At 39.7% G+C, this 21,341-nt stretch overlaps 1 protein-coding gene across 7 annotated transcripts in view; it reads left to right on the top strand.

The window, feature by feature from the left end:
• The first annotated feature begins 9,069 nt into the window (after positions 1 to 9,069).
• nkain2 (sodium/potassium transporting ATPase interacting 2) overlaps positions 9,070 to 21,341 on the top strand; it is a 710,044-nt gene continuing 697,772 nt past the window's right edge. For 3 of the 7 annotated variants that reach the window (XR_010005670.1, XM_062979132.1, XM_062979158.1), the window contains exon 1: positions 9,074 to 10,367. Coding sequence is in view for 6 of the 7 variants with exons in the window: in XM_062979132.1 (XP_062835202.1) it covers positions 10,314 to 10,367 (54 nt within the window). In the remaining variant the exon portion in view is untranslated. Of the gene's footprint in view, positions 10,368 to 21,341 lie in introns of all 7 variants that reach the window. The other 4 variants (XM_062979162.1, XM_062979126.1, XM_062979138.1 and 1 more) reach the window with 4 other exon arrangements.

The raw sequence follows: 21,341 nt of genomic DNA, 5'->3' as shown, positions 1-21,341 counted from the left end.
TCACCTGAATCAGACCACTGTAACCCCCAAGAACGATGGACCTGCACCATATTTGGCACACAGACACCCCATTACCCACTTCACATCCTGGTGATGATAGGAGGAGGATGGACCACGAATGATGAGATTTTCAGTACCTTCACCCGATTCAGCTCCAATTTCAACTGTCCACTGAGACCCACACAAATGATGAACCTGGACAAAACTTGGCACACAGACTCCCCATGACCAACATAAAATACTGGGGAAATTAGGGGAATATTGACCCTGATTGATGGGAGTTATAGTTCATCTGCATCCAGATAAACTGTGACCCCAACCGACAATGGATCAGGACCAAACTTGCCACAGAAAACCCCTATGACCAACTGAACATACTGCTGTAGTTTGTGGGCATTGACCTTGATTATGGGAATTGTAGTTCATTCTTATCCAGAGTGTCAGCAGATCTGGACCAAACCTGGCATACAGATCCAACATAGCCAACACTACATACACACAGGAGTTGGGGGTGATTTTCCTGGGAATCCCATTCATTCCAACCGGCATGGCATTCAAGTAGACATGACTTCAACTTCCAAAATGTCTTGCAATAGCAATGACTATCAATAAAGCCTAGGGGCAATCTTTGCAAGTGTGCTGTTTGAAATTAGAAAACAATTGCTTCTCTCATGGGCAATTACACATCACATGCTCCAGAGTCAGTAAACCATCTGATCTTACTGTTTATGCAGAAAAAAGACAAACCAAAAATGTAGTCAATCCACTAGCTTTACAATAAAAAATGATCTTTGGTAAAATGCCTTTTTCATTCCTTACCATTTGTTCCACATAGACAAAGCAATGCAAAGCAGGGTATTGAATTGAATTATATGTTTTCTCAGGGAATCCATGTTTGCTACAATACTTTTATTTGCTTTCATGTTCTTTTCATATCATACTGAGCTCATATAAACTGAGCTGGGTTTAGCTAGTATGAAATAAATGATGTAAGGAGAAAATGTTACCTAAGATAAAGGACTTAATGCCCATTTTCCTATGTTTCAGACAAGATATAATTGCATTATTATACATGATTGAATTAGTTTATCAAAATCATCTGGTCTAGGATTGTGAATAATGCACCCTTCCAGAAATTGTTTGGCTGCCCCTTCTAGCAGTCCTAGGCAACACACCTAATTGAGAAGAATGGTAAAAGCTACTGTCTAATGTCTGTTGGACTCCTTAATTCCCATAACGGATTTAGCCCAATATCCTGCAAGATGCATGATATTAAAAACGACAGTATCCCCAACAGAGAGCTGTCTAGTCCCTGCATGAAGGTGTCCACTATAGCATCTCTCTCTAGGCATTTGGTTTCTTTTTCAGAGTGCTCCTAGTATTGTTGGAGTGAAATTTACCCTCTGTACCTTAGGCTCTTTAAATCCAGTGCAAGTATTTGAATCTGCCTTCTATGTGACATACTTTAAAATGTGTGAAAGTGCTCTTTCTAAGGCTGAACATGCTAGTTTCTTCAACCATTCTTCACCCTATGATTTGTTTTTTTGGATTTATTACTTTTATTTGTGCAATATCAGATAACTGTTTATCATGAATGGTTGATCTTATATATATATATATATATATATATATATATATATATATATATATATCTCTTCAGTAAATATATGTGAAAATACTAACTAAAATCTCTATATTGCAATGTGGATCAATCATACACAGCATGATGGCTTCAGGAATTGATATAATTATCAACATCTATAAAGTATATTGCCCTTTGTAGTTTCAGCCTTGTACATTTCAGAGCATTTAGCTTTCTCCTGGAGAAGACACAAGAATACTGGCTCCCAGCTGTTTCTTCCATAGTACACACAAATCTCTATCAAATAATGAAGTTAGAAAAAAAAATACATTGTGGCTAACAAGATTGATCATATAACAGCCTTTTCCTCTAGTGCAAGCTCCATTATTACTGCCAATTGTTCCTTGGATTGCTGAAAAATGCTCTTGCTGCCTTGGGGCTCTTTATAGAATCATTAATGAAACATTCCTTGACTTAGTCCTTTAATTATAACTGTAACTTTCCCTGAATCTTGTGGGTAAGGTGGAATACAGTTTTTTTTTAAAGAAAAAAACCCTGTAAACTAATAACTGTCAGCAGTGTTGAGATTTACCAGACAAATCTCACACTTAGGCTTACTATATATCTATCATGTTCAGGAAGAGGGGAGAACCCTGCAATTTTGATTAAAAAAACAAAACAAAAATTAATTGAAAAAGAAATCCTCTAACTCCTTGCCCTATGGTCTTCCCGATCATAGCTCTCAACTACAGCTCTGAATATCCATGACCAGCAATCATTTTAACTTAAATTGATGAGAGTTTGGGTTTCAAATAACATATAGAGGGCAAAAATATGGAATATCAGGTTCTACTTCTGTCAACCCTGTTGTAGAAGGTCCACAAACAGAGCAATTAAATATTATCAGTTACATTGTTTAAATGCCAATAGTGTGGATGAAAAGCTTCCATCATGCCTTTATGAAATACAGACACCTGGCAAAGACTGATGTAAACTGGAGTGAAAAATATTTGGCCCTTAAAATGTTTTATACAACACCTCACCAGCCCACACCAAGAAGTCCAAGAGTAAGGCATTGTGGAAGGTTATGTTGAAAGAATGTGGAGAGCCAAAGGTTACTTAGCCCTGGTACTGTATAAGGAATGGAAATTTTCTAAGGAGATGCCATTCCAATGTACAAGTCTTTGTTTTGCCATTATTGCAAAAGGGGTTTGCTTTTTCAAGGGGTTTGCCTTCTCCTTCAGATACATAGCATTTGGTTATGTCTCCAAGTAAGCTAATTTCATGGGAATGTGCCATATAATGTATCTTTCCATTTAATTAAACAAAGCCATGGATAAGAAACTTCCATATTTATTTAATGTACCGAATATCATTTTTTTCAGCAGGAACTGTTACTTAGTTAAATGGATTTGAGACATCAGACTATTATATGACAGATTATTTTGTCACTATACAAAATGTGAACCCTGTAATCAACTTGTTATGGCATTTCACAAAAGTATGTGACAGTAAAATAAGTAAACTGTCATTTGGGCAATCAAGCCTTGAAATCCTTCAGGACAAGGAAAAAGGCATTTGACACAGTCTTCATGTGAGCAATGAGGTTCAGAGATAATGTAAGACTATTACAGTGATACATGAATGCATAACCGAGTACAATAATGTAACAGAAAGCATCTGAATAGAGTTGCTAGTGACATAAATTTAAGTTTCTTGTCATTTCTCATGATATTTCAATCACACCACATCCAATGTAGATTTTTTTTCAAAAAAACTACCAGTTAACTACATGACTGGACTCAGAGTATCTAATCCATGAGTTGACCGACTTTATGTTTGTGGAAGGGTCTGAGATCCATTGAAAGCTGGAGGAAGGAGTGGGGGACCAATTTTACTTCATTCTTCCTCCTGGATTCCCACAAACGTTTGGCCATTCCCTAGTCTCCCAAAGCATCTTTGCAAGGCCATTGTGGAGTGGAGGGAAGACGTTAAGTAAAATCACATTCTTCTTCCTCTGGCATAGGAGTGAGATGTTGCTGGACTGCAACTCCTATTGTTCCTCACTGCTATCTAACAAAGATTGGTGGGAGTTGCAGTTCAGCAACATCTGGGAGGACCTGGATGGAAAACTAGTCAGGAACATTGGTATTCTCAAGGTAGCAATAGGGGAAAAAAATCCTATCCGAAAACCTCTGAAGATGCATCTACACTGTGGAACTAATGCAGTCTGATATCACTTTAGCTCCCATGGATCAGTGCTATGGAATCAAGAGAGTTGTAGTTTTACAAGGTCTTTAGTCTTCCCTGCTCAGACCACAACTCCCATGATTCCATAACACTGGTCCATGGCATTTAAAGTGGTGTCACTTAGGTGCATCCTGAATCACAGTTGCCAGCAAGGTGGTGGGGGGAGGCCACACAAGTTAATGGGGCTGTGGTAGTGCAACGTGTTAAACCATCAAACTGTTGAATCTGCTGACATAAAGGCTGGCAGTTTGAAGCTGCAAGTTGGGGTGAGCTCCCACTGTCAGCCCTAGCTCCTGCCAACCTAACAGTTCAAAAACATGCAAATGAGAAAAGGTCAGTAGGTACCGTTTTGGCAGGAAGGTAATGAAGGCACCCATGCAGACATGCCAGTAACATGATCAGGAGATGTCTATGGATAATAGCTCCTTGGCTTGGAATGGAACAAGAGATCCTCCCCATGGTCAGAGTTGAACACCAACTCCAGAAAGCCGGAGATGAAAGGAGAACCCTTTATCTTTGTTCTGTGTATTTGTATGTCATTGTTATTCCACTGTATTAAAGGCATTGAATGTTTGCCTATTTGTGTTATGTTGTAATCCGCTTTAAGTCCCCTCAGGCAGATAGAGTGGAATATAAATAAAGTGTATTTGTTATTTAAGCAAATTTCTAATAAGATAGCATCTTGTTCATCCCCACTTTCCAGTCTTGCTTCAGCAAAAGAGTTAAGGCACTTACACATTAAATCAGATGCCAAAACGTTAGTTAACATTTAAAGTTTCTTTCTATGCAATCACAATGGTATGACAAAACCTGATATGGAACATAGTTGTGTTATTAAGGACAAAAGGCCAAGAGTTTGAACATGATGACATATAAGAGTTTGCCTCAGTAACTGTCTGATCACTTGGGCATTCTAGCTCTTAAAATAGACCCTGCTCAGTCACTGAAGTGGAGCTTTCACCTGGAGCTCGTGAGCTGAGTGACTAAGCAGGCATCTGTTACATCTGTCAATACTGAACCATTAGAAGAATTTAGAAAGTCCATAAGAAACAATTAATGAATATCATTACAGCCCTTGTTTGGGTTTGTTATGGCTTCTTCTTTTGCATGTTTCTCAATTCACTCACTGCGTAGGATTAATACCATAAAAATGTACTAACATTAGTGGTTACTACCTCTGATAGAAATACCAAACAGGTTGGAAGGCTCTGCAGAAAAAAGTCACCCTTTAGTCTATTCACTGACTACTTTGTACTATCCACTTTTTGGTTCACATGTCAAATATACATGTGCATAGATGCATAAGTGGTGAACTGAGACACTACAGGTGTGGCAGATCTTTGTCCTTTCTGGTTTATTAACAAGGCCAAGAATGGACTGGTCAGTTGAGTGAAATGATTGGTCAATGATTCTCTACTGCAGAGAAAGATCCCAAAATGGCTCAAGGGGGTAGTTTTAAAGTTCTTACTGAAAAAGACTCCCCTGAGTCCCATCACACTGGATGATTATCAGTTGCTCTCCAATAATTCATTTCTAGAAAGGTGATGATATTTTAGTGATGACATCTCAGGTCCTAGGGTTTCTGGATTATGGCTACTGATAAAAGCAGTTTGGTCACCTTGGTGAGTGCCTACAGAATAAGCTGGAGAGCAGGAATGGGTTCCTATTGGTTCTGCAAGACTTCATGTTAGCCTTGGCTAATGTTTAATAAATTATTCTTATAGTACATATTACTGGAAAGAAACAGGGAGATCATTTTTTAGAGATGGAAGTCTGGAACAGAAGCTAGAGAATTCCCTCTTTGATTCCTTTAGGACTCTGGACTGTCCCCCATATTCTTTAACATGTATATGAAACAATTGGTAGAGGTGGTCCAGAGATGTGCATTCTAATACCATCAGGAAGAATTCAGTTCTTTCTTTTCACCTAACACAAAGGAGGCTGTTTCAGCTCTAAATATCTGTCATCTATAATGGACTGGAGGAAGGCAAAGAGGGAAGTGGAGGGGGGAGGACAGAGAGAGAGAGAGAGAGAGGGACGGAGAGAGAAAGAGAAGATAGGTGTTCCTTCCAAGTCAAAGGACAGATGAGGGAATAAAGATTCAGTTTGTGCTGAACTGAGTTACACTCTCCCTTGATGCCCAAATTCAGGCCTTATACTGGATGATTAGGTTTCAACTATGACCACAAGTTAAAAATAGTCTAGGGATATAAATAATATTTTAAAAGATTCTAAATAATAGTTCATAAATAGGTTTTTTGAGTTCTGGAAACCTTGTTAAAACTATTTCTAGACAGGTTAAAATCTGCACAGTTCAGAACATATTCTGCATTGAAAATGTGTTTGTAGGTGGGGTTTTTCTCCGTGTGTGCATAGAAAAAGACACTTTCTATACCTAAAATGCATTTATGCACAAAAACAAGTTTCCTGAATAAAGAGACCATGTTTATTTTTTTACACAGAATAAACCTTAAAGTGTGAATAATAGTAGAAAATTGTATAGAGTAGAGAACAATGATAAATGTATTATTTTGCTTATGAGAACAAAGCTAACAGAGTAAGCTAAAGTTTGCCAATGTCACCCACTGGCTGGTGTGAACCCCAGGAATCAGATTACTAAACCAGATTACTGGAGCTGGTTACAAGAGAACACATTAAGACCTTTTTACAAATACAGTAGAGTCTCACTTATCCAAGCTAAACGGGCTGGCAGAAGCTTGGATAAGCGAATATCTTGGATAATAAGGAGGGATTAGGGAAAAGCGTATTAAACATCAAATTAGGTTATGATTTTACAAATTAAACACCAAAACATCATGTTATACAACAAATTTGACAGAAAAAGTAGGTCAATACACAGGAATATTACGTCGTAATTATTGTATTTATGAATTTATCACCAAAATATCACGATATATTGAAAACATTGACTACAAAAATGGCTTGGATAATCCAGAGCTTGGATAAGCGAGGCTTGGATAAGTGAGATTCTACTGTACAAGAGTTCTACGAGGAATGGGTCTGTTTCCAAGCACAGTTCAAAGCCCTATATGGTTTAGGTCCTGGTCACCTAAAAGGCCAAATCTTGCCATAGACACCTGTCTATACATTGATATTTTTAGGGGAAACCATTTTCTTGCTGATATACTGTATATGGTTTCATGTATCCATGATTTCGCCAATTCACTTATTTGCGTAAAGCCTCGGATATAAGTTACACCCTTTTCTTGTTCCCTCCATTGTTTGTCCCACTGAAATGAATACATTTCATTATGATCCACAGTTATATGTATCCAATGAGAAGCTTCCATAGACCTGGGGGCCATACTATAAAGAGTGATGGTGATGACAACCACTGTGTAATCTGCTTTGATGCATACTGGGAAAACAAGCTGTATAATGCACATGTAACTAAGCTACACAATCGGTTTCACAGCCTCAGATGTTGTGCAAAACTACCATGAACTGCTCCTTTTCTTACATATGAGTTAAAACAGTGGTTTCCAAACTTATTTGGCCTACCGCCCCCTTTCCAGAAAAAAATATTATTCAGCGGCCCCTGGAAATTATTTTTTATTTTATTTTAATAGCAATTAAACAAAAAGATATATGTATTAATGCATATGGCAAATGCACCTGTGGCCATCACCGTCCCCTGGATCGCTACAGCACTCACCAGGAGGCGGTAGTGCCACTTTGGGAATCACTGAGTTAAAACAATGATGGAGAATATCTAGCTGTTCTTTTGCTTTTGTATTTTTGGTTGCAGTAGCCCCAAGTAGTGCAGACAATGATGAGGGATGATGAGTATTGGGATCAGATGATATTTGGTAGTTGGGTTCCCCTTCCCCTGGAAGAGGCTCCATTTAGCTCTCAGGTTATTTATGTAAAGTTAGCTGAGCTGGAAACGTTTTCATTGGAAAGGAGGGAGCGAGCACTTACAACAACAGCAAGAAGACAGAAGAAGAGGTGGAATAAACATATTTTCCATTAATTAATCAAACCTCTGCCCCTATCCTTTAATTATGTTCTTAACTTTGAATTTGTTTAAATGGGTTTCCACTGGTAATTTTTAAATACTGTTATATTTAATCATGTTTTAAAGTTCGTATATTTGTATATTTGAAATGGTTACGCTGATCTGTTGTTGAAGGCTTTCATGATCAGAATCACTGGGTTGCTGCGAGTTTTCCGGGCAGTATGGCCATGTTCCAGAAGCATTATCTCCTGATGTTTCACCCACATCTATGGCAAACATCCTCAGAGGTTGGAACTGAATTCCCATTCAATGCTAATCAAGATGGCCAATTTGCAACATTCACACTTGCCTCAGGCAGACAAGACTTCTTTCTCCCACCCTGGACATTCCACAGATATATAAACCCTACTTGCCTAGCTTCCAACAGACCTCACAAACCATAGATGTGGGTGAAACATCAGGAGAGAATGCTTCTGGAACATGGCCATACAGCCTAGAAAACTCACAGCAACCCAGTGATTCCGGCCATGAAAGCCTTCCACAATACAGTGTCATGGTTGTTTAGAAATTTATGAGGAGTTCTTGTATGATTAAATCAGTATCCAAAGGCAAGTTTCCCCTAAGCTAAACTATGATAAAGGTACAGTAGAGTCTCAGTTATCCAATGTTCTGGATTATCCAACGCATTTTTGTAGTCAGTGTTTTCAATGCATTATGATATTTTGGTGTTAAATTCGTAAATACAGTAATTACTACATAGCATTAATGTGTAATGAACTACTTTTTCTGTCAAATTTGTTGTATAACATGATGTTTTGGTGCTTAATTTGTAAAAACATTTTGATGTTTAATAGGCTTTTTCTTAATCTCTCCTTATTATCCAACATATTCGCTTATCCAACGTTCTGCCAGCCCATTTATGTTGGATAAGTGAGACTCTACTGTATACAGCAAACTAGGTAAATTTTCGTGAGGGGCAGCACAAAGATTATCGCAGATATATGTGTGTTAAGAAAGAAGTGATTTCTTTTACTACAATAAGTAGGGTATAACAACTGAGGTGACAGTGTAATAAGTGTCTCAAACTGACTCGGGATTTCTTCCCTTCGGAAAGCAAGGCTCCGTCCAAGGTGCTGGAGACGCGGGCTTTGGGCGGCCTCCTCCTCCTCCTCCTCGCCGCTTCCCGCGCGCCCGGCAGGCGGCAGCACCGAGCCTCGCGTCGGCCCCTTTCGCCGCATCTTCTGAGGCGCGGAGCGGGGGGGGGGGGGGTTGAGGGAGAGCGGGCGGCGGCACAGCCGTGTCCTCGGGTGCTCCGGGAGGCGAGGCGGGCGCGCTGCCCTCTTCTTGAGTCCCTCGAACGAGGCCTCAATTCCCCCCCTCCCGCCCCGCGCCCGCCTCAGTGAGGTGGCCCCTGTTCTCCCGGCGCTAGTTGGTGGTTTCCTCAGCGACGCCAGAGAGAAGTGGAGGGGGGTGAGAGAGAGAGAGAGAGAGAGAGAGAGAGGAAGGCGCTTGTGCTGTGGCTTGAAAAGGGGAGAAGCGGGAGGGCATGGAGGACCCTTGCGTCCTCCTCCTCCTGAGCAGGGAGAGAACCCCGAAGTCGAGCGCTCAAGCAAAGTCGTGAGGGGACGCTGAGGAGGAGGAAAGGAGGGGGTGCTTCTCCCCTTCTCGGCCCCTCCTCTCTCTAAAAGCTCCCCTTGAACCCCCTGTAGCCCCGCTGTGCTCTTGAGGGGCGGCGGTGGCGGCGGCGGCACATTGAGAGACAGCGCCTGTCAAGCTTCTGAGCAGCAGCAGCAACAGCAGCAGCAGCCAGCTCCCTTCCTCCTCCTCCTCCTCCTCCTCCTCCTTCTGTTGCCGTGCTGCATTGGGAATACCGGCTCTGCCGCTGAATGGAGGCGCCGAGGAGGAGGCTCGGGCACAACGGGGAGGAGGAGGGGGAGGGAGGGGTCCGGGGAGAGGCGAGAGCCTAGTCTGACCCGGCTCGGAGGAGAGGCCGCTCCTCTTGTCTGAGGGGAGCCTCGCCACCAGCGGAGGAGAGCCAGCCCATCCTGGCAGCAGCAGTAGCAGCAGCAGCAGCACGAGCTGAGCTCCCTTGCCTGCCAGCGCCTCCTCTTCCCTTCTCTCTCTCTGCCTTTCTTTCTCCCTGGATGGCTCACGGCGGGGGCCAAACTTGGAAAAGCCGCCGAGGGGCGGTGTGTGGGGCTGCTGCTGCTGAGGCTGGTGGCGGATAAAGAAGAGGAGGAGGAAGAGGACGAAGGCGAAGAGGCAGCCTCTGGGCGCAAAGGGAGCGGCGGCGGCGGCGGCGCTTGAGGAGCCTGATGTCCGTCGCTGGCCGGGACTTGGCGGAAAGAGGCGGCGGAGGCGGCGGCGGGGAGGTTCGGCGCCCCCTCCCCAGTGCTGCTGGGTCTGGCTCCGCGGCTGCCGGCCTCTGATTGGATAAGGGCCCGGCGGCGGCGGCGGCGGCGCGTGGGACTGCGGGGCCGCGGCGAGGGCTCGGCGGGAACCATGGGCTTTTGCAGCGGCAGGTGCAGCCTCATCTTCCTCTGTGGCATGCAACTGGTAAGTCCCACCCCGGAGGAGGAGGAGGACAAGGAGGGGGGCACTCCCACGCCGGCCCCCTTCCTCAAAAACACAGGGTGTGTGTGTGTGGGGGGGGGGGGGGGGGCACTCCGTGGGTGCCCCGTGTTTCGGCCCTTCTCTGGGAAAGGAGGACTTTGTGCGTTGAGTGCACCTTCCTTCAATCCTGGGGGATGGACTCCATGGCCCTTGGGGTCTCTTCCAACTCTAGCAGTCTCTGACTTGGGTTCAGCCCCCTATTCGTCTCCTCAAGTGGACCCCAGGAGGTCCCGTAGGACTGCATCCCAGGCAAGTATGAACTTGCTTGGAAACTGGACTCAGGGGAACTCGGTTGAACCGAAGAAGCCAAACTCTTTTCCTTGGCAGGGCTTCTCTCTTCCCAAGGAATGGGACACCTGCTGGGTCCCCACAGCATCCCAAGTGCTAAACGTGCTGTTAAAGAGTTTCCACTTTTTGATGGATGAAGGAAGGCCCCACGAGTCTTGGAAGTGCTGCAGGGCAGGCAGCTCACAGGCACAGGCTGAGCACCCCTTATCTGGAATTTCAAAATCCAGATTACTCCAAAATTGTCCATATGGGTGGCTGAGATAGTGATACCTTTGCTTTCTGATGGTCCCATCTACACAAACTTTATTTCATGAACATTATATGTTTAAAATTATCTCCTAGTTGTGTGAATAAAGTGTATATGACACATAAATGGATTTTGTGTTTGGACATGGGTCCCATCTCCAGATATCCTACGATATGCATATATTTTTCATTTTATTATTTTATTATTCAAACTTATATGCCGCCACTCCCCTAGGGCTCGGGGCGGCTTACAAGAACAGGCTAAAATCTAACAATTTAAAAACATCTTTAAAAAAATCTTAAAAACACTCACCCAGGGCTCGGAGTGGCTTACAAGAACAAGCTAAAATCTAAGCAATTTAAAAAGAGCAATATATGACAGTATTTATTGCAGGTTAATGACCGAGATATATATATATATATATATATATATATATATATATATATATATATCATTATATATATGAGGAGGCCCGGTGGTGCAATGGGTTAAACCCTTGTGCCGGCAGGACTGCTGACTGAAAGGTCAGCAGTTCGAATCTGGGGAGCAGGGTGAGCTCTCGCCTGTCAGCTCCAGCTTCCCATGTGGGGACATGAGAGAAGCCTCCCACATGAACATCTGGGCATCCCCTGGGCAACATTCTTACATACAGCCAATTCTCTCACACCAGAAGCAACTAGCAGTTTCTCAAGTTGCTCCTGACACGAAATATATATATATATATATATATATATATATATATATCCATTCCACATTCTCCCCCCCCCCCCCCAAAAAAAAAAAAATCCCAAGTTCTTAATGCTTCTTGTCCTAAGTATTTCAGATAAGGGATCCTCAACCTGTACTATAATTGCTATGGATGAACTAGCCAAAGAAAGGGGAGAAAAGTTAACTCATCCTTAGGAAGGCTTTAGGCACAGAATGGAAGTTGTGTTTTCTAAATTAAAGTGAGTGAGTATTGTTTTAGTCATGATCATCGGTGAGAAGACATGGCAGAATACAAATGAAGCATTTTAAAAGAGGGTGTGGTAAGATACCATTTAATTGTATTCGAAGGCAAAAGCAGACTATAGAACTTCTATGGAGATCGCCTATTGAATAATGAGACGCTAACAAGAAAATCTGTTGCAGTCTCTATGTCCCCGGGTAACAGTTGGAGTTTTGTTAAATGCCTCGAAACAGAGGATGAAAAGATGCTGCAGATACACAGTGGCATTTAGGCAGTTAGCCACATGGAAGGTACTGCTGTACTTGACTATGTGTTGAGCAAATCAGCTTTGGTGGAGATGTTGTGGAATGGTTTCTTAGGTACCCTTATATATACTTACCCAGTAGAAAGTCTGTTTGATCTCATTAGGATTTACATCTGAGTAAAATGTCACACAATTGAGCTGTTAAAAGCTGTTAAAAGAAAGAGGAGACGCTGAAATATTGGCATCAAAATACCACCAACATCTCATAAAGAAAGGTGCTTAAGAAGACTATATGGAAGAGATACTGACATCAGTATGTGGGAAAGATATATGTGCAGTGTACTTTTATATGTTTCAGTGAATCTATCATCTCTCTGTGTGTAGTTGGAAGTTTTCTGCTGGTCTGTTTTATTTATTTGTGTTCAATCTCTGTGAGGGAGAGAAAACCAACTAAGGTCAATGGAATGTTTAGGGTATTCACTGTTCAAGATCTTCATAGTATTTATCACTGAACTTTTTTGTTTTTTAATAAAGGCTACACAGAGCAATATTACTGCATTTGATATGTCAAATATTAGAAGGCTGGATTAGGCCAAGAATGGTCTGCCATTATACTACTGTGAACCTCACAAGCGGGGACATGAGAGAAGCCTCCCACAAGGATGGCAAAACATCAAACATCCGGGCATCCTCTGGGAAACGTCCTTGCAGATGGCCAATTCTCTCACGCAAGAAGTGACTTGCAGTTTCTCAATTCACTCCTGACATGGAAAAAAACTGTCCTTAGTGCCTGGCATTGCAATTTAAGAGGTTCTGTTGGCCCAGCATAGGAATATTTATATATGTCACAATAGCCATGACCATTCCCAGTGCTTTCATTTTTTCATTTAACATTAGCTTGGGAGCAGAAGGAATGCAAAGGAATGCAAATTTTAGGACTGAATGTGTGAATGGAAATAAACTGATGTTGGATCTTATGAAACATTATGACTTCCAATGCTGTTGGAAACTACAGTAAGTCAAATGCATATATAATGTATGGCAATGATCCATACAAGGATTTGAGTCAGTCTGATATGAAATAACCTGCAGAACATGATGACAGTCAAAGTGTGCTTTGACTGTGTCATAACGCAGGCCAGATATATATGGTAGATACATCAAAGTATTGAAGAAGACTTCATGACCGTTGACAAGGTTACTGATGAGCATTACTCTTGAAAATTAATAAAGCTGATCACAGCAGGAGTTGAGAGGTGCAGTTGACCCTCAGTCAAGATCCCGCCCCCCTCCAAATTTCCCTCCTTCTGTGTTACCTTTTGAATTTTTGTTCTTCAGTAATCGTCAGCAGGATGAGGAACTTGAGTGTGAACGATCTGGGCAAAATGCCACCTATGAGTTGGACTGGGACAGTTGTTAAATAATACATTTGTTATTGGTAACGTTAGAGAGGTTAGAGTGGCTATAAACATTTTTAAAATAAAGTTGGACAACTTAGAATGTAGAATGCAGAATGAGAATGAGACTACCTCAAGTGTATAGTTCTACTAACTGCAGAACCATGATTGACTGCAGTTCCTTGTTGAAGACATATTTGGCTGGTAGCAATCCTAGATTACTGTGGGCAAATTTTTATGGATGTGCGCAATATCATGAATGTATGGAGTAGCGATGTATGGGTGCTAGCAGTCTAAAGGGACTTTTTGAAATGGTGGACCTTGCCTGTGATACTTCTCATCTTCCCACAATCTCTACTTTGTAGTGGGGCCCCTTCAGATTCCTCAAATAATCATTTGAATTTTCGTAATGTTTGACTATCCCAAATTATATATGAATAAATAATTTAGTAAAAAACTTTGTGGCTTATTAACTTCTGCGAGTCTACTTGCAAGGTTACTCTAGATTGTGTTTAAATCTGGTAGCAAAATACCAACTTTCCAGCTGAGTTTATTTCCATGCGCTACAAATTCTTAAATAGTAGTTTAGTTCATTTGGATAACTGACTCTTCCACTATCAAGTGTCCTTCCACACAGCCATATAATCCAGATTATCAAAATAGAATAACCCACAATATCTGCTTTGAACTGGGTTATGTGTAATATGCATGCTTTACTTTGATTAAAATGCTCCATAAAGCTTTTCATATCTGAAAGCATATACAAGGCACACTTACCATAGTAAAATTCTGTCTGTATAAATAATAAATAAATGCTTAATAACTTTAAATGGGGATTTAATTATCATTACTCAACCAATTTGTGTCTATAGAGATTTGTCATGACTTTCTTCAATGAATCCTGGAAATAAATGTTCTTATGAAGGACTGAGGTTCTTTCAACCACAGGATTCTTTGGAGAAAGTTATCGCAATGGATTTAAGTTTTTAATGTCCTAAACAATATGACTAACATTTTATAAAAGTATTTAAGTTAAGTGGCAGAAGAGCCTCTTGCCAGTTAATTTAACAACAGCACATATTTGTACTGGGATAGATATTGATAGTTTGAATAAGAAAATTCCTTAAGTCAATCTTGTTTCAATCAGACTTGCCAGGTACAAAGGAGTAATTCAAGAGTTGGTAAGAAAAACTTTTTACTTAAAACTAATTTAGCCCACCACTTAGAGATACTGATTTATACTTCATTGCTGGTGAAGCTGAGGTTGTTTAAGTTCTCATAAATAAAAGTTGTTAGGTACAATATGACACCTGTGGTATCTAGAGAAATCATTAGTGGTGCCTAATTAACAGAGGAAATACTACTAGTATGCATATTTTACAGTATTTTTAATTGTTTGTATTGCATATGTTGTAAAACAGTGACAAACTTAATTACTTAGTTGCCGTTGCGTATGTTCTGACTTATTGTGACCTCCTGGTGCATCTATAACAATTTTTATCTTGGAAAGATTTGTTCAGAAAGGGTTTGCTGTTTCCTTCCCCTGAGGTCCCTCAGTGGGTTTCCATGGCTGAGTGGGGATTCAAGCCGTGGTCTCCATTATCATCGTCCAATGGTCAAACCATTATACTATGCTGGTTTTCCACTACCTAATATGGAATTGTATTCTTTACATGACATGCATTTCTTAGAGATCATTTGTACAAGATTTATGATATAAACAATGTAGATTAGAAGGGAACATAATTTTAATATGAATAATGACTTTCACACCTGGATATATTTCATAATGCTGGCACTTTGCTGATGCGAATTCCCGCGATTATTCTTTCATACAGCTCATTTCTTACCTATGTTTGCCTCCACAGTCCTTCTGCACTGTGTTTTTTCTTGTTTTTCTATTTCCCCCTATTTTGTTTCAGTTGCACATTTGTAGTTTCACAATTCTCACAAGACATTCCTTGGCTTTGCAATATTGGAACCACAGCGGAAGAACATTATTGCATAAGGAACAGTGAGTGAAGAACAGTAATGTTGGATTCATTGTTGGGGTTTTCTCTTCAATGTAAATATGTGACTATTGGAGAAATATGGCATGTGTGGTATTCTCTATCCTAAGCTGCTTTTATCCTGCTATAATTGCATTTTATCAGTCTTGTGTGATAATGTTCTTAGAAGACAAAATCACTCTTTTCACATTGCATGTAGTAAGTTTATAACAATTCTACTAAGAAAACCATGAAAAGAAAGTCCTCCTTAAGTTGCAATTCTCTACGTATGTGTTTGGATGTGAGTCCCATCAAATTGAGGGAGCTTGCTTTTCAGCAGACATATAAAAAGTGCCTTATGAGAGAGACCTACAGCATAGAGAGTGACTAAAGAGGACAGCTTAGAAGAAGAGGAGTGGGGAGACAGATTTTTTCATTAAGAGTCGGAAAAAAAGGGGAGTAAAGTCACAAATGGCATAGGGTTAAAAAAAATACCCATGGAGCAGACTAGTAAATCCTGGTTGCAAGAGAGAAGAAAAGGAGAGGATTGAAAAGAATGGCAGAGATAGGGCAGCATGTTATATACCGAGACCCCCTATATCTACTGGATTCACCCCCTCCGAAGGCGCATCAGGATGGATTAAATAAGAGAGATAATCAACATGGGGCATGATGGGAGGGTGGGGCAGAACTGCACTTTCTTCCCCTTATTCCCCAAGCCCTGAAATATATTGTTCCAGAGATCAACTCTATCATCTTAGAAAGCCGTATTATTTACAGCTGATACTTTTTTTCTGTAGAAGAATCAACAGTTGTGTTTTCAAACTGTGGTATATCATATTTCTTTGTGTTTGTATTGTATATCAAAACCCAAGAAAACAAGTAGTTCAGCTCTGAAAAAATTGAGTATTTTCCCCTGAATAAGTAACATTTTTATATAAAAGATAATGATAAACCCACCCCTGCCCACTTTCAGCAAAGCCTGCTATTCTCAAGTTGGCGGAGATGATTTCTAAATGGATGTTTAACAAATGCTTCATCCCGGAAGAAATTTTACAGTCTGTGATATTTCATAGTCTCCATTCCTGTTCAGTCATGTTGAAGCATCAACTGATAATGCCTTTCCTAGACTATCAATGTTTCTTACTGTTGGTGGATATAGACACATTTCTGCAAAATGTCTGGTTGAAGAAAGCAACATAAGAACACAAAAAGAGCCAATTAAAAGGAGAAATCAACATATTGTTGAATCAATTCAATTAATTGACATGTCCCTTTTTCTCCTAGAATGTATTTTTAATTGAACCAATAACTTTAACTTAGCAAGTTACCTACAACATCAAATTCCCCCACTCATCATAAAATAATCCCTTCAACTAAAATCTTAACAATTCATGGACTTTGTATGTGTTAAGGTCTATTTTAAAATCTAATGCATTTAATAGTTAATAAATTTTAAGATGAACACAAAGTACTTCATTTTATGCCTTGCTCCATTAATTTATCAACATTTAAAACTGTAAATATGTTTTCATATTTAGATGTTTATTCTTCACTTTTTCTCGCAAGACCATGACTTCAGTGTGACATTAACTAAAGAAACAGGTTTTACGTTTTTTAGAGAAGAGTGTAAGACAGAAACTTGTTGCTTTTAGCCTTATAGAAGATGCAGACTCTGAATTACAGTCCTGTAGTATGATCTTTTCAGCACCAGACGATGACCTGTTTATTTCAGGCTTAAAGATTGTCAAAATCTTATAAAGCTTTTAAATTTCTTTGAACTGACATTGTTGTTGTTTTTTAATCAGTGATATTATCTCCTGCTGTGTTCTATTTTGGTTTTATTCTGTATTTGATTTTATTCTGTTTTGACTTCATTGTTATATTTAATACATTTGTTATTGCTTAAAATGTTGAATTTAAGCTGCTTAGAGAACCTTGATTAGTATATATGGTAGTATATAAATATTGTAAATAAAAATAAGTCGGAAATTTGGAATGAAGAAAGTACTTTCTCTCAGGAATATTGAAGAAATTATAAATATAAAATCAAAGACTTTTCATAGAAATTCACACACTTCAACAGTCATGAAACTTCCTATCAATATGCAGTAAGGAGTACGTAGTTGGCCTAACCATCATTGACACTTGGAAAAAGTTTTTATATGACCTAAGGCAATCTTATGGTTTCTTATATAAAAGAGTCAAAAGAAACTCTGAACACTATGCTTTTCTACAAATACAGGTTCTAATAACTGTATGTTTCCATATGCTTAAAGAATGTGATTGTGATAGGACAACAGGCTGTATCTAACAAGAAAAGATTACGTGCCTCTATGATTCTGATAGTTCAGGTATTATAGCCCGTTATTATTTCACTAAGAAGAGATTTCTTACAGTCTTTCTTAGTTTATTTCTGTAAACAATTAAATGTCAAACATAATTTAAGAGTTCAGTTGGATACTATAAGGCTATATTTAGGCTTGGAAACTGTAATCAGAGTGTGTTGATGGCTAAAAGGCTGGTCAACAGCATAACTTTCTGGATACAGTTTCCAAGGCTGATCCCTTCCTCTTTAGTCTGATTCTAAATTTTGCAATAAGAAATTCATGATCCCAACTACAGTCAGCTCCAGGTCTTGTTTTCACTGACTGGATGGATGTCCACCATCTTTGGCTGCAAAGGATGTAGTCAATCTGATATCGGTGTTGACCATCTGGTGAAGTCCATGTATAAAGCTGTCTTTTAGGTTGTTGGAAAGAGTGTTTGTGAGTTTTCCTGGCAAAATTCTATCAGCCTACATCCTGCTTCATTTGGTTGTCCCAGACCATGCTTGCCTGTGTTCCTGGTTATCATTTGACTGCCCACCATAGCATTCCAATCTCCTGTTAATGAGAATAATGTCTCTTTTTGGTGTATTATCCAGTAAGTGCTGCAGATCCTCATAGAACTTATCTAATTCTGCTTCTTCAGCAGCTGTGGTTGGGGTGTATATTTGGATCACTCTGATGTTAAACGGCTTGCCTTGAACTCGAATTGAGATTATTCTGTCATTTTTTGGGTTGTATCCAATCACTGCTTTCGCAACTTTATTATTAACTATGAAGGCTCCTCCATTTCTTTGGTGTTCCTCTTGTACGCAGTAGTAGATCTGGTGGTCATCTTTTGTGAAGTGGCCCATTCCAGTCCATTTCAGTTCACTGACTCCCAGAATGTCTATCTTTAATCTTGACATCTCACCAATAACCACAGCCAGTTTGCCCTGGCTCATAGATCTTACATTCCAGGTTTCTATAGAGTGTTTAGAACACTCTATAGAATCTTTAGAACATCGGATTTGTCATTCAATAGTGTTAATGAACATTATTGAACATTCTGAATGTCATTATTGTTATTGTTATTATTATTTAAGTTGAATAAAGCAATTTTGATAAGATTTTTGCAGACTGAAACCTATTGATGACATCTCCTGCACTGACATATGGCCTTTTATTAGGTTTGGGTTTTACTCATAACTCCTTGCTTCTGTGGATATTAGACTAAGTTAGTATATGGCTGCATTTGAGCGTGCTAAGACTTGCACATGGCAGAAACTTCTTTACAACTAAGGTCTTGAAAGAGGCCTGTGCGGGAGTTTTTTTTTAATGTGTAGAGGACAGTGCACAGCCGATCTTCACAGAGTGAGGATCCTAACCAGTGGCGTGGTTAACATGACAACAGTGGCTTCTCAATCTGTTGCAGATTTCTTCCACCTTCACAGTTGTTGTAACATGTTCCATGTTGGCACTTCCACCTGATCCGCCATTGAGGTCTTTGAATTGTGCTCAGTCTGGAACCTCCCCTGTGGGCCTTCCTGGGAGTGCACGACTCTGGTGGTTATACACCCAGGTTCATTGGAACACGCAAACCCCCTCACCACAACAAGATAACACTCCATCAAGGGGATTTCAAACAAGCACTGAGCAGTAGTTAGTGTTAATTTACTGGTTCAAGAACAGGAAGGTAAAGTCCCCCAAGAATTAGTTTTGAAGACTGTTCAAAAGTTGCCATAGTAATACTGGGACATAATTTTTAATCTCTAGCTAGAAAGATAAAATTGCTTATATTTGTGCTCACTAAATAGTAAACATAGTGAATGGAACCATTTCCACATGCATCATAGTTACAGGTTTTGAATAATTTATTGATTTTATTTCATCCATAAGTTATGAGAAATGTTTATCAGTTTATGACTCTGTGAAGGTTCCTGCTAAAATTTGTGCATATATTCTCAATCTACTAAAATTACATTGTTTACCTTTTCTGTTGGTTTCTTTTGCATATTGTTGGTGTTTCTGAATGTAGAGAAATGTTTACAATAAGAAAGTCTCTTAATAAAACTTACCTTAGATCTGGTAAGTAAATATAAAATATTTTAAACTGTTTTAAATTTTGGCACTTCCTTAACCTAATTATACTTCATTATAATTTCCTGCTTCTTGGCAGGGGGTTGGACTGGATGGCCCATGAGGTCTCTTCCAACTCTACTATTCTATGATTCTATGATTCTATTAAATTAGAGATAATATTGTTTTCCTTGCCCTGATTCTGTTTTGTGACTAAATAATGATTAAGCAAAAAGCTATCAATATCTGTTCAAGAGTAAGCACCAATGAGTTGAGCTGGACTTAATCTAGATAACTAACAAATTCAAAGATGTCATTCTTAAATGCAAATCTGACAGGTCCAAGTGTGAATGTTGTTTCTTGTGTACACATACCCTTAGTGCAACTGTCTGCCACAGAGGACGTTAAAATATGGATTTACTATACCTGGATCTTGTGATAATTATGGCTACATTATGCACATGAAGCACTTTGAAAACTTGAAACATTATACCAATAGTATTTGTCTCGATGAATGGTACAGAACTAGTGTTAATGCAAAGAAATGTGTGTTTAAAAGGTGTGTGTCTTCCCTGCAGTATCTTTTTCTTCTGTGAATTCTTGTAAGAGATATTGTCCTTTCACATTCCTTCATGCTGTGTGTTTATCGCAAATTAAATTTGGATGTATCCATATGCCACAATTCGATGAATATGTTTCAGGATGATTTTATATTCCCTTTTTTTTTGTGCTTGTACTTTATTACGTCTCACATTGTTTTGTTCCCTGGCCAAGCATATGGGATAATTTGAAGCCTTTAAGTAACCTCTTATTTTCATGCTTAGTATCTTCTGTGGTTGTAGAAACATCAGCAGTGTTGCTGCACTTTGAAATGTTGTTAAATTTCCCCAATATATTTAGTGGAAGAATTTTTGCAGTTCCACTCATTTATTGACACATAAGTTTATATTGTCTGAAATGTTTCATCATGTACAGCAGCATAGTGCTTACCATCAGTTTAGCCCTAGGCTTATTTTCAAGTAAGTAGATTTAATATTACAGGCTAAAATATCTGTCTGGTCTTAAATAACAGGGATTTTTTTTATTTTTCCTACTAAACTTATGCTATTTGTGTAATGGGGTCCAGGAACTAGAAATTAAACTACGCTAAGCCTGCAGTGGATTTGGTGCAAAACATGCTAGAATTCAAAAGTAGGCAAGGAAGAATCAGAATGAGAAAACACGGGTCTATAGTCCAAAGTGAGGCAGACACCAGTGTCTGCATGAGAATGGCAAGAAGATACAGATAGCACTCCACAGGATCTCTGTGAAAGTGAAAAAACACCAATTAACATCGCTATTTTTTCACCTAAAAGAATACCTCTATAAGAATCTCTTAAGTCCTTCAGTGTGACTCTATGGCCAATGTCTGGCAGTTGC

Source organism: Anolis carolinensis, chromosome 1, assembly GCF_035594765.1.
Source record: "Anolis carolinensis isolate JA03-04 chromosome 1, rAnoCar3.1.pri, whole genome shotgun sequence".
Lineage (NCBI taxonomy): Eukaryota > Metazoa > Chordata > Lepidosauria > Squamata > Dactyloidae > Anolis > Anolis carolinensis.
Note: the sequence above shows the minus strand (reverse complement) of the source record. Positions and strands in the feature narration are given on the sequence as shown.